This window comes from Pseudophryne corroboree, chromosome 7 (assembly GCF_028390025.1).
Source record: "Pseudophryne corroboree isolate aPseCor3 chromosome 7, aPseCor3.hap2, whole genome shotgun sequence".
NCBI lineage: Eukaryota > Metazoa > Chordata > Amphibia > Anura > Myobatrachidae > Pseudophryne > Pseudophryne corroboree.
In genome coordinates this window covers 23,062,703-23,078,051 of record NC_086450.1, presented here as the reverse complement: position 1 = coordinate 23,078,051, position 15,349 = coordinate 23,062,703, and the positions used below count along the sequence as shown (strand labels likewise).

General features: G+C 45.5%; 1 protein-coding gene across 1 annotated transcript in view; it reads right to left on the bottom strand.

Moving 5' to 3' along the window:
- HIBCH (3-hydroxyisobutyryl-CoA hydrolase) overlaps positions 1-15,349 on the bottom strand; it is a 180,877-nt gene that overhangs the window by 69,506 nt on the left and 96,022 nt on the right. The window contains exon 9 of the mRNA XM_063932227.1: positions 11,235-11,321. Within this exon, the coding sequence (XP_063788297.1) occupies positions 11,235-11,321 (87 nt within the window). The remainder of the gene's footprint in view (positions 1-11,234; positions 11,322-15,349) is intronic.

Sequence of the window (15,349 nt, the reverse complement as noted above, 5' to 3'; positions counted from 1 at the left end):
CAGCGCTCTGCGTGAGACACAATGGTTTATAGACGTCATTTCCTGCAACGCTCTGCGTGAGACACAATGGGTATAGAAACAGGTCATTTCCTGCAACGCTCTGTGTGAGACACAATGGGTATAGAGACATGTCATTTCCTGCAACGCTCTGCGTGATACACAATGGTTATATAGAGACATGTCATTTCCTGCAACGCTCTGCGTGAGACACAATGGTTATAGAGACCTGTCATTTCCTGCAACGCTCTGTGTGAGACACAATGGGTATAGAGACATGTCATTTCCTGCAACGCTCTGCGTGAGACACAATGGTTATATAGAGACATGTCATTTCCTGCAGCGCTCTGCGTGAGACACAATGGTTTATAGACGTCATTTCCTGCAACGCTCTGCGTGAGACACAATGGGTATAGAAACATGTCATTTCCTGCAACGCTCTGCGTGAGACACAATGGTTATATAGACGTCATTTCCTGCAACGCTCTGCATGAGACAATGGTTATAGAGACCTGTCATTTCCTGCAACGCTCTGTGTGAGACACAATGGGTATAGAGACATGTCATTTCCTACAACGCTCTGCGTGAGACACAATGGGTATAGAGACATGTCATTTCCTGCAGCGCTCTGCGTGAGACACAATGGTTTATAGACGTCATTTCCTGCAACGCTCTGCGTGAGACACAATGGGTATAGAAACAGGTCATTTCCTGCAACGCTCTGTGTGAGACACAATGGGTATAGAGACATGTCATTTCCTGCAACGCTCTGCGTGAGACACAATGGTTATATAGAGACATGTCATTTCCTGCAACGCTCTGCGTGAGACACAATGGTTATAGAGACCTGTCATTTCCTGCAACGCTCTGTGTGAGACACAATGGGTATAGAGACATGTCATTTCCTGCAACGCTCTGCGTAAGACACAATGGTTATATAGAGACATGTCATTTCCTGCAACGCTCTGCGTGAGACACAATGGTTATAGAGATATGTCATTTCCTGCAACGCTCTGCGTGAGACACAATAGTTATATAGACGTCATTTCCTGCAACGCTCTGCGTGAGACACAATGGTTATAGAGACCTGTCATTTCCTGCAACGCTCTGTGTGAGACACAATGGTTATAGAGACATGTCATTTCCTGCAACGCTCTGCGTGAGACACAATGGTTATATAGAGACATGTCATTTCCTGCAGCGCTCTGCGTGAGACACAATGGTTATATAGAGACATGTCATTTCCTGCAACGCTCTGCGTGAGACACAATGGTTATATAGAGACATGTCATTTCCTGCAGCGCTCTGCGTGAGACACAATGGTTATATAGACATGTCATTTCCTGCAACGCTCTGCGTGAGACACAATGGGTATAGAGACATGTCATTTCCTGCAGCGCTCTGCGTGAGACACAATGGTTATAGAGACATGTCATTTCCTGCAGTGTTCTGCGTGAGACACAATGGTTATAGAGACATGTCATTTCCTGCAACGCTCTGCGTGAGACACAATGGTTATAGAGACATGTCATTTCCTGCAACGCTCTGCGTGAGACACAATGCTTATATAGAGACATGTCATTTCCTGCAACGCTCTGCGTGAGACACAATGGTTATACAGAGACATGTCATTTCCTGCAACGCTCTGCGTGAGACACAATGCTTATATAGAGACATGTCATTTCCTGCAACGCTCTGCGTGAGACACAATGGTTATACAGAGACATGTCATTTCCTGCAGCGCTCTGCCTGAGACACAATGGTTATATAGAGACATGTCATTTCCTGCAACGCTCTGCGTGAGACACAATGGCTATAGAGACATGTCATTTCCTGCAGCGCTCTGCGTGAGACACAATGGTTATAGAGACATGTCATTTCCTGCAACGCTCTGCGTGAGACACAATGGTTATATAGACGTCATTTCCTGCAACGCTCTGCATGAGACAATGGTTATAGAGACCTGTCATTTCCTGCAACGCTCTGTGTGAGACACAATGGGTATAGAGACATGTCATTTCCTACAACGCTCTGCGTGAGACACAATGGTTATAGAGACATGTCATTTCCTGCAGCGCTCTGCGTGAGACACAATGGTTTATAGACGTAATTTCCTGCAACGCTCTGCGTGAGACACAATGGGTATAGAAACAGGTCATTTCCTGCAACGCTCTGTGTGAGACACAATGGGTATAGAGACATGTCATTTCCTGCAACGCTCTGCGTGAGACACAATGGTTATATAGAGACATGTCATTTCCTGCAACGCTCTGCGTGAGACACAATGGTTATAGAGACCTGTCATTTCCTGCAACGCTCTGTGTGAGACACAATGGGTATAGAGACATGTCATTTCCTGCAACGCTCTGCGTGAGACACAATGGTTATATAGAGACATGTCATTTCCTGCAACGCTCTGCGTGAGACACAATGGTTATAGAGACCTGTCATTTCCTGCAACGCTCTGCGTGAGACACAATGGTTATAGAGACATGTCATTTCCTGCAACGCTCTGCGTGAGACACAATGGTTATATAGACGTCATTTCCTGCAACGCTCTGCGTGAGACACAATGGTTATAGAGACCTGTCATGTGTGAGACACAATGGGTATAGAGACATGTAATTTCCTGCAACGCTCTGCGTGAGACACAATGGTTATATAGAGACATGTCATTTCCTGCAGCGCTCTGCGTGAGACACAATGGGTATAGAAACATGTCATTTCCTGCAACGCTCTGCGTGAGACACAATGGTTATATAGAGACATGTCATTTCCTGCAACGCTCTGCGTGAGACACAATGGTTATATAGAGACATGTCATTTCCTGCAGCGCTCTGCGTGAGACACAATGGGTATAGAAACATGTCATTTCCTGCAACGCTCTGCGTGAGACACAATGGTTATAGAGACCTGTCATTTCCTGCAACGCTCTGTGTGAGACACAATGGTTATAGAGACATGTCATTTCCTGCAGCGCTCTGCGTGAGACACAATGGTTATAGAGACATGTCATTTCCTGCAGCGCTCTGCGTGAGACACAATGGTTATAGAGACGTCATTTCCTGCAACGCTCTGCATGAGACACAATGGTTATATAGAGACATGTCATTTCCTGCAGCGCTCTGTGTGAGACACAATGGTTATAGAGACATGTCATTTCCTGCAACGCTCTGCGTGAGACACAATGGTTATATAGACGTCATTTCCTGCAACGCTCTGCATGAGACAATGGTTATAGAGACATGTCATTTCCTGCAACATTCTGCGTGATACACAATGGGTATAGAGACATGTCATTTCCTGCAACGCTCTGCGTGAGACACAATGGTTATAGAGACATGTCATTTCCTGCAACGCTCTGTGTGAGACACAATGGTTATATAGAGACATGTCATTTCCTGCAACGATCTGCGTGAGACACAATGGTTATAGAGACATGTCATTTCCTGCAACGCTCTGTGTGAGACACAATGGTTATATAGAGACATGTCATTTCCTGCAGCGCTCTGCGTGAGACACAATGGTTATAGAGACATGTCATTTCCTGCAGCGCTCTGCGTGAGACACAATGGTTTTAAACGTCATTTCCTGCAACGCTCTGCGTGAGACACAATGGGTATAGAGACATGTCATTTCCTGCAACGCTCTGCGTGAGACACAATGGGTATAGAGACATGTCATTTCCTGCAACGCTCTGCGTGAGACACAATGGTTTATAGACGTCATTTCCTGCAACGCTCTGCGTGAGACACAATGGTTATATAGAGACATGTCATTTCCTGCAACGCTCTGCGTGAGACACAATGGTTATATAGAGACATGTCATTTCCTGCAACGCTCTGCGTGAGACACAATGGTTATAGAGACATGTAATTTCCTGCAACGCTCTGTGTGAGACACAATGGTTATATAGAGACATGTCATTTCCTGCAACGCTCTGCGTGAGACACAATGGTTATAGAGACATGTCATTTCCTGCAGCGCTCTGTGTGAGACACAATGGTTATATAGAGACATGTCATTTCCTGCAACGCTCTGCGTGAGACACAATGGTTATAGAGACATGTCATTTCCTGCAACGCTCTGCGTGAGACACAATGGTTATAGAGACATGTAATTTCCTGCAACGCTCTGCGTGAGACACAATGGTTATAGAGACATGTCATTTCCTGTAATGCTCTGCGTGAGACACAATGGTTATAGAGACATGTCATTTCCTACAACGCTCTGCGTGAGACACAATGGTTATAGAGACATGTCATTTCCTGCAACGCTCTGCGTGAGACACAATGGTTATAGAGACATGTCATTTCCTGCAACGCTCTGCGTGAGACACAATGGTTATAGAGACATGTCATTTCCTGCAACGCTCTGCGTGAGACACAATGGTTATAGAGACCTGTCATTTCCGGCAACACTCTGCGTGAGACACAATGGGTATAGAGACATGTCATTTCCTGCAACGCTCTGCGTGAGACACAATGGGTATAGAGACATGTCATTTCCTGCAACGCTCTGCATGAGACACAATGGGTATAGAGACATGTCATTTCCTGCAGCGCTCTGCGTGAGACACAATGGTTTATAGACGTCATTTCCTGCAAAGCTCTGCGTGAGACACAATGGGTATAGAAACAGGTCATTTCCTGCAACGCTCTGTGTGAGACACAATGGGTATAGAGACATGTCATTTCCTGCAACGCTCTGCGTGAGACACAATGGTTATATAGAGACATGTCATTTCCTGCAACGCTCTGCGTGAGACACAATGGTTATAGAGACCTGTCATTTCCTGCAACGCTCTGTGTGAGACACAATGGGTATAGAGACATGTCATTTCCTGCAACGCTCTGCGTGAGACACAATGGTTATATAGAGACATGTCATTTCCGGCAACACTCTGCGTGAGACACAATGGGTATAGAAACATGTCATTTCCTGCAACGCTCTGCGTGAGACACAATGGGTATAGAGACATGTCATTTCCTGCAACGCTCTGCATGAGACACAATGAGTATAGAGACATGTCATTTCCTACAACGCTCTGCGTGAGACACAATGGTTATAGAGACATGTCATTTCCTGCAGCGCTCTGCGTGAGACACAATGGTTTATAGACGTCATTTCCTGCAACGCTCTGCGTGAGACACAATGGGTATAGAAACATGTCATTTCCTGCAACGCTCTGCGTGAGACACAATGGTTATATAGACGTCATTTCCTGCAACGCTCTGCATGAGACAATGGTTATAGAGACCTGTCATTTCCTGCAACGCTCTGTGTGAGACACAATGGGTATAGAGACATGTCATTTCCTACAACGCTCTGCGTGAGACACAATGGGTATAGAGACATGTCATTTCCTGCAGCGCTCTGCGTGAGACACAATGGTTTATAGACGTCATTTCCTGCAACGCTCTGCGTGAGACACAATGGGTATAGAAACAGGTCATTTCCTGCAACGCTCTGTGTGAGACACAATGGGTATAGAGACATGTCATTTCCTGCAACGCTCTGCGTGAGACACAATGGTTATATAGAGACATGTCATTTCCTGCAACGCTCTGCGTGAGACACAATGGTTATAGAGACCTGTCATTTCCTGCAACGCTCTGTGTGAGACACAATGGGTATAGAGACATGTCATTTCCTGCAACGCTCTGCGTAAGACACAATGGTTATATAGAGACATGTCATTTCCTGCAACGCTCTGCGTGAGACACAATGGTTATAGAGATATGTAATTTCCTGCAACGCTCTGCGTGAGACACAATGATTATATAGACGTCATTTCCTGCAACGCTCTGCGTGAGACACAATGGTTATAGAGACCTGTCATTTCCTGCAACGCTCTGTGTGAGACACAATGGTTATAGAGACATGTCATTTCCTGCAACGCTCTGCGTGAGACACAATGGTTATATAGAGACATGTCATTTCCTGCAGCGCTCTGCGTGAGACACAATGGTTATATAGAGACATGTCATTTCCTGCAACGCTCTGCGTGAGACACAATGGTTATATAGAGACATGTCATTTCCTGCAGCGCTCTGCGTGAGACACAATGGTTATATAGACATGTCATTTCCTGCAACGCTCTGCGTGAGACACAATGGGTATAGAGACATGTCATTTCCTGCAGCGCTCTGCGTGAGACACAATGGTTATAGAGACATGTCATTTCCTGCAGTGTTCTGCGTGAGACACAATGGTTATAGAGACATGTCATTTCCTGCAACGCTCTGCGTGAGACACAATGGTTATAGAGACATGTCATTTCCTGCAACGCTCTGCGTGAGACACAATGGTTATATAGAGACATGTCATTTCCTGCAACGCTCTGCGTGAGACACAATGGTTATATAGAGACATGTCATTTCCTGCAACGCTCTGCGTGAGACACAATGGCTATAGAGACATGTCATTTCCTGCAGCGCTCTGCGTGAGACACAATGGTTATAGAGACATGTCATTTCCTGCAACGCTCTGCGTGAGACACAATGGTTATATAGACGTCATTTCCTGCAACGCTCTGCATGAGACAATGGTTATAGAGACCTGTCATTTCCTGCAACGCTCTGTGTGAGACACAATGGGTATAGAGACATGTCATTTCCTACAACGCTCTGCGTGAGACACAATGGTTATAGAGACATGTCATTTCCTGCAGCGCTCTGCGTGAGACACAATGGTTTATAGACGTCATTTCCTGCAACGCTCTGCGTGAGACACAATGGGTATAGAAACAGGTCATTTCCTGCAACGCTCTGTGTGAGACACAATGGGTATAGAGACATGTCATTTCCTGCAACGCTCTGCGTGAGACACAATGGTTATATAGAGACATGTCATTTCCTGCAACGCTCTGCGTGAGACACAATGGTTATAGAGACCTGTCATTTCCTGCAACGCTCTGTGTGAGACACAATGGGTATAGAGACATGTCATTTCCTGCAACGCTCTGCGTGAGACACAATGGTTATATAGAGACATGTCATTTCCTGCAACGCTCTGCGTGAGACACAATGGTTATAGAGACCTGTCATTTCCTGCAACGCTCTGCGTGAGACACAATGGTTATAGAGACATGTCATTTCCTGCAACGCTCTGCGTGAGACACAATGGTTATATAGACGTCATTTCCTGCAACGCTCTGCGTGAGACACAATGGTTATAGAGACCTGTCATGTGTGAGACACAATGGGTATAGAGACATGTAATTTCCTGCAACGCTCTGCGTGAGACACAATGGTTATATAGAGACATGTCATTTCCTGCAGCGCTCTGCGTGAGACACAATGGGTATAGAAACATGTCATTTCCTGCAACGCTCTGCGTGAGACACAATGGTTATATAGAGACATGTCATTTCCTGCAACGCTCTGCGTGAGACACAATGGTTATATAGAGACATGTCATTTCCTGCAGCGCTCTGCGTGAGACACAATGGGTATAGAAACATGTCATTTCCTGCAACGCTCTGCGTGAGACACAATGGTTATAGAGACCTGTCATTTCCTGCAACGCTCTGTGTGAGACACAATGGTTATAGAGACATGTCATTTCCTGCAGCGCTCTGCGTGAGACACAATGGTTATAGAGACATGTCATTTCCTGCAGCGCTCTGCGTGAGACACAATGGTTATAGAGACATGTCATTTCCTGCAACGCTCTGCATGAGACACAATGGTTATATAGAGACATGTCATTTCCTGCAGCGCTCTGTGTGAGACACAATGGTTATAGAGACATGTCATTTCCTGCAACGCTCTGCATGAGACACAATGGTTATATAGAGACATGTCATTTCCTGCAGCGCTCTGCGTGAGACACAATGGTTATAGAGACATGTCATTTCCTGCAACGCTCTGCGTGAGACACAATGGTTATATAGAGACATGTCATTTCCTGCAGCGCTCTGCGTGAGACACAATGGTTATATAGAGACATGTCATTTCCTGCAACGCTCTGTGTGAGACACAATGGTTATAGAGACATGTCATTTCCTGCAACGCTCTGCGTGAGACACAATGGTTATAGAGACATGTCATTTCCTGCAACGCTCTGCGTGAGACACAATGGTTATATAGAGACATGTCATTTCCTGCAACGCTCTGCGTGAGACACAATGGTTATATAGAGACATGTCATTTCCTGCAGCGCTCTGCGTGAGACACAATGGTTATATAGACATGTCATTTCCTGCAACGCTCTGCGTGAGACACAATGGGTATAGAGACATGTCATTTCCTGCAGCGCTCTGCGTGAGACACAATGGTTATAGAGACATGTCATTTCCTGCAGCGCTCTGCGTGAGACACAATGGTTATAGAGACATGTCATTTCCTGCAACGCTCTGCGTGAGACACAATGGGTATAGAGACATGTCATTTCCTGCAGCGCTCTGCGTGAGACACAATGGTTATAGAGACATGTCATTTCCTGCAACGCTCTGCGTGAGACACAATGGTTATATAGACGTCATTTCCTGCAACGCTCTGCATGAGACAATGGTTATAGAGACCTGTCATTTCCTGCAACGCTCTGTGTGAGACACAATGGGTATAGAGACATGTCATTTCCTACAACGCTCTGCGTGAGACACAATGGTTATAGAGACATGTCATTTCCTGCAGCGCTCTGCGTGAGACACAATGGTTTATAGACGTCATTTCCTGCAACGCTCTGCGTGAGACACAATGGGTATAGAAACAGGTCATTTCCTGCAACGCTCTGTGTGAGACACAATGGGTATAGAGACATGTCATTTCCTGCAACGCTCTGCGTGAGACACAATGGTTATATAGAGACATGTCATTTCCTGCAACGCTCTGCGTGAGACACAATGGTTATAGAGACCTGTCATTTCCTGCAACGCTCTGTGTGAGACACAATGGGTATAGAGACATGTCATTTCCTGCAACGCTCTGCGTGAGACACAATGGTTATATAGAGACATGTCATTTCCTGCAACGCTCTGCGTGAGACACAATGGTTATAGAGACATGTCATTTCCTGCAACGCTCTGCGTGAGACACAATGGTTATATAGACGCCATTTCCTGCAACGCTCTGCGTGAGACACAATGGTTATAGAGACCTGTCATGTGTGAGACACAATGGGTATAGAGACATGTAATTTCCTGCAACGCTCTGCGTGAGACACAATGGTTATATAGAGACATGTCATTTCCTGCAGCGCTCTGCGTGAGACACAATGGGTATAGAAACATGTCATTTCCTGCAACGCTCTGCGTGAGACACAATGGTTATATAGAGACATGTCATTTCCTGCAACGCTCTGCGTGAGACACAATGGTTATATAGAGACATGTCATTTCCTGCAGCGCTCTGCGTGAGACACAATGGGTATAGAAACATGTCATTTCCTGCAACGCTCTGCGTGAGACACAATGGTTATAGAGACCTGTCATTTCCTGCAACGCTCTGTGTGAGACACAATGGTTATAGAGACATGTCATTTCCTGCAGCGCTCTGCGTGAGACACAATGGTTATAGAGACATGTCATTTCCTGCAGCGCTCTGCGTGAGACACAATGGTTATAGAGACATGTCATTTCCTGCAACGCTCTGCATGAGACACAATGGTTATATAGAGACATGTCATTTCCTGCAGCGCTCTGTGTGAGACACAATGGTTATAGAGACATGTCATTTCCTGCAACGCTCTGCATGAGACACAATGGTTATATAGAGACATGTCATTTCCTGCAGCGCTCTGTGTGAGACACAATGGTTATAGAGACATGTCATTTCCTGCAGCGCTCTGCGTGAGACACAATGGTTATAGAGACATGTCATTTCCTGCAACGCTCTGCGTGAGACACAATGGTTATATAGAGACATGTCATTTCCTGCAGCGCTCTGCGTGAGACACAATGGTTATAGAGACATGTCATTTCCTGCAACGCTCTGCGTGAGACACAATGGTTATATAGAGACATGTCATTTCCTGCAACGCTCTGCGTGAGACACAATGGTTATATAGAGACATGTCATTTCCTGCAACGCTCTGTGTGAGACACAATGGTTATAGAGACATGTCATTTCCTGCAACGCTTTGCGTGAGACACAATGGTTATAGAGACATGTCATTTCCTGCAACGCTCTGCGTGAGACACAATGGTTATATAGAGACATGTCATTTCCTGCAACGCTCTGCGTGAGACACAATGGTTATATAGAGACATGTCATTTCCTGCAGCGCTCTGCGTGAGACACAATGGTTATATAGACATGTCATTTCCTGCAACGCTCTGCGTGAGACACAATGGGTATAGAGACATGTCATTTCCTGCAGCGCTCTGCGTGAGACACAATGGTTATAGAGACATGTCATTTCCTGCAGTGCTCTGCGTGAGACACAATGGTTATAGAGACATGTCATTTCCTGCAACGCTCTGCGTGAGACACAATGGTTATAGAGACATGTCATTTCCTGCAACGCTCTGCGTGAGACACAATGGTTATATAGAGACATGTCAATTCCTGCAACGCTCTGCGTGAGACACAATGGTTATATAGAGACATGTCATTTCCTGCAGCGCTCTGCGTGAGACACAATGGTTATATAGACGTCATTTCCTGCAACGCTCTGCGTGAGACACAATGGTTATATAGAGACATGTCAATTCCTGCAACGCTCTGCGTGAGACACAATGGTTATATAGAGACATGTCATTTCCTGCAGCGCTCTGCGTGAGACACAATGGTTATATAGACGTCATTTCCTGCAACGCTCTGCGTGATACACAATGGGTATAGAGACATGTCATTTCCTGCAGCGCTCTGCGTGAGACACAATGGTTATATAGACATGTCATTTCCTGCAACGCTCTGTGTGAGACACAATGGTTATAGAGACATGTCATTTCCTGCAACGCTCTGCGTGAGACACAATGGTTATAGAGACATGTCATTTCCTGCAACGCTCTGCGTGAGACACAATGGTTATAGAGACATGTCATTTCCTGCAACGCTCTGCGTGAGACACAATGGTTATAGAGACATGTCATTTCCTGCAACGCTCTGCGTGAGACACAATGGTTATAGAGACATGTCATTTCCTGCAACGCTCTGCGTGAGACACAATGGTTATAGAGACATGTCATTTTCATGGAGGTTATCTTGTTACATGAGCATTTAGTTCCCACGCATCCGGCATATTAAGGCATAAGTCCATTTCCCTAATCCGCGCAGCGTCTGACCATGTACCTCTGTGTGGTAAGTGTGGAGTACATCAGCGACGTCTTCCTTAGACGGGCTCCTCAGTGTTGCGATGTCTTTTTCCAGGGCTGGAATCTAATAAGGGAATACACAGTACATACAGACGGTTATGGTTCTAGTGAACGGTACATCAGTTACCACACTCACACTGCGTCCCGCGCAATAAGGTACGTCTGGAATTCGTTATAGGTTCATTGAATATTCAGGTAAATAAAGTGTCATAGGGTAAAGACGGCTCTTCACACAATCCCGTCCTCGCAAAATGTTATGGGGACCTTGGGAGTCATTCAGACCTGATCACTCGCTAGGGTTTTTTTTTGCAGCGCTGCGATCAGATAGTCGCCGCCTATAGGGGAGTGTATTTTCACTTTGCAAGTGTGCGAACGCATGTGCAGCCGAGCGGTACAAAAAAAAACTGTGTGCAGTTTCTGCTCAGCACATAACTTGCTCAGCCGCAGCGATCACATCAGCCTGTCCGGGCCCGGAATTGACGTCAGACACCCGCTCTGCAAACGCTGGGACACGCCTGCATTTCCCCAACCACTCCCAGAAAACGGTCAGTTGTCACCCACAAACGCCCTCTTCCTGTCAATCTCCTTGCGATCGGCTGTGCGAATGGATTCTTCGTAAAACCCATCGCACAGCAACGATCCGCTTTGTACCTGTGCCACCCGCCTGCGCATTGCGGTGCATACTCATACGCAGTTCTGACCTGATCGCAGCGCTGCAAAAACCACTAGCGAGCGATCAGGTCTGAATGACCCCCGATGTATTTATTTAGCGTCTACAGTTTGCACAGTGCTATACAGAGTATATGTAACCGCTCACATCAGTCTCTGCCCGTTTTAGAGCTCACGCTCTATATATCCTACCACAGGGACAGACTACAGACTTATGAACAACAATAGAAAAACACCTACACTAAAGTAGCCCCCCTGGCGCCAATACAATTAGTTTTATTCAATTAACAACATGTATATGTCCCAAATCTGCATGCAGCTCACTATACACAGAGGGACTCCCAACCCCCTTCAAATGGACAAGAAAACTAAAACAAAAGAAATACAGACAGCGCTTGCAGATTTCTTATTACAATAAATGTATTAATTAACTTTTATCTCGGTGATAATTCTCCACTAGCACTATTATAGTACCAAGGATATAAATTAATAAAAAACTTTTTCCCTTGCCTTAACAACAAATTTGCATATAAAAACTAAAACCACATTGACATCAATTAATAATGTTAAAAAAAAAAATTTCTTTAATGCTCTGCTCCACAGATTGATTTAGCTAGCCCTCTCAGTGCAAAAAAGATACAATAGTTTCAATAAGTCCCAGTGTTTCACTTAATTGCTACAAAGCTGCAACAGCTGAGTCCATTGTCTGGTTACTTATGCTGCATTCAGACTGCAAATGCCGGATCCTACCCGGTAAGACAAACGTGTACTTACCGGGTGGGATCCGGCATTTGCACTCCGCTGCTGGCTTTCCGACCCGGCAATATACCGGGTCGGTTGCCATAACAACGGAGCGCGCAGCAGCAGCAGGGGCGGGGGTGGAGGCGGCGTCGGGAGATGAGCTCATCTCCAGCGCCGCCTCTCCCTATCTTGTGAATGGGAACCGTGTCGCATCGACACGGCTCCCATTCACACCGCACCTGACCCGGTAATCAACCCGGGTAAAACCCTTCTTTTTTACCGGGTTGATTTACCGGGTCAGGCGACCCGCTAAATCGGCCAGTGTGCTTTCACATCGCACACTGACCCGGTTCGACACGGCAATATGCCGTGTCGGTACCGAGTTATTTGTGCGATGTGAAAGGGGTATTATTTTCACTTGGTTTACTGCTGTTTCCTTTATTTTAATCTTGAGGTAGATGTTATAGCAATGTATGATATATATAGAATAGGGCTTGCTTTCAATCACACATAGTACGTATAGTATTTAGCAGCTTTTTTTCTCACTTTAAATGACGCTGATCAGGTTAGCAGCAATTTAATCATGTAAAACTCTTGAAGCAATGAGATTAATGGATATAATCACGATTTTTATAAAACATGGCCATGTTAAGTTTTAGTTACCACTCCGCCTCAGGTTTCCGTTTTTGTAGTCCTCCCGGCTCTGGTGCTAATTAACCATTCAAGATGAGCCTTATCCGGAGATACGTCCAAATTCCTCCTGATGCTCGGTGTGGGTGGTAAAGTAGGTTGTCACTGGCAGGTACAAATACAGAGACGCGTTTCACTGCCTCCTGACATCGGCAGCTTCCTCAGTCAGATCATTTAAAGTGAGAAAAAAAGCTGCTAAATACTATACGTACTATGTGTGATTGAAAGCAAGCCCTATTCTATATATATCATACATTGCTATAACATCTACCTCAAGATTAAAATCACCAAAGAAAGGAAACAGCAGTAAACCAAGTGAAAATAAGTAACCAGACAATGGACTCAGCTGTTGCAGCTTTGTAGCAATTAAGTGAAACACTGGGACTTATTGAAACTATTGTATCTTTTTTGCACTAAGAGGGCTAGCTAAATCAATCTGTGGAGCAGAGCATTAAAGAACATTTTTTTTTTAACATTATTAATTGATGTCAATGTGGTTTTAGTTTTTATATGCAAATTTGTTGTTAAGGCAAGGGAAAAAGTTTTTTATTAATTTATATCCTTGGTACTATAATAGTACTAGTGGAGAATTATCACCGAGATAAAAGTCAAATAATAAATTTATTGTAATAAGAAATTTGCAAGCGCTGTCTGTATTTCTTTTGTTTTAGTTTTCTAGACTACAGACTTACTGTAATGTAAGACGCCAATAAACCTGCAGATGCCACTTAGTGCAATCTGAGGAGGGTACGTGTGGACGCAGCGTGTGTTTGTGCATTCGAAGGAAACCAGAGAACTCTGCGCAGACCCGCACACATAATCCCCTGACCAGAACACAATAAACACTAGTGAACCACAGTATAATGGGTACCCATATGTCAGCACAATACGGAGCCTGTACATCCATCTCTCTCTGGTATTTATATTCCTGCACAGTTTAGGCTTCTGCTCCCTGACGGCTGGAGAGGCAATCTTGGTGGTCATTCCGAGTTGTTCGCTAGCTGCATTCGTTCGCTGTGCAGCGATGAGGCAAAAAACGGCACTTCTGCGCATGCGTATGCAGCGCAATGCACACGCGCGGCGTACTATTACAACAAATGATGTAGTTTCACACAGGGTCTAGCGAAGCATTTCAGTCGCACTGCTGGCCGCAGAGTGATTGACAGGAAGAGGGCGTTTCTGGGTGTCAACTGACCGTTTTCAGGGAGTGTTCGGAAAAACGCAGGCGTGGCTGGGCGAACGCAGGGCGTGTTCGTGACGTCAAAACAGGAACTGAACAGTCTGAAGTGATCGCAAGCGCTGAGTAGGTCTGGAGCTACTCTGAAACTGCACAATATTATTTTGTAGCCGCTCTGTGATCCTTTCGTTCGCACTTCTGCTAAGCTAAGATACACTCCCAGTGGGAGGCGGCATAGCGTTTGCACGGCTGCTAAAAACTGCTAGCGAGCGATCAACTCGGAATGACCCCCTAAGTCCGACTGCCCTGGCTCACTTAATCCTAGTAAAGGGATAGATGAGCAGGGCTCCATCTGTACCAAGTGGTAAAGAATGGATGTGGGGCTGCTTGTACTGTAATTCATTACACTTTATTATTCATTTACTTTCACATTTATTAATAATACAGTGGAGACACTGGGGGTCATTCAGGCGAGGTTGCACCTGCGATTTCAAGCGCAAAGTACCAAACGCATGCTGATCACTTCCAGGAACGGCGGTGGGATGTGCAACGCTCAGTAAGGCCCCAGCAGGTAAATACAGCTTGTGAGGAGGGGTATCTTTTGTGTCTAGCATGGGGTAATTACAAGTACAGACTCATGTGCCCCACTTGTGTAAGGTCTGGCCGGTCCGGGGGTCGGAGGGCAGACAACAGACACTCAGGAGCGCCCGGACTGTCACCTATAATCATGTGGCAGAATGACATGGGGAAGGTTAGTAAGGAAGAGATGAGAAGCTGAGTCAGGGGGGGTCATTCCGAGTTGTTCGTTCGTTATA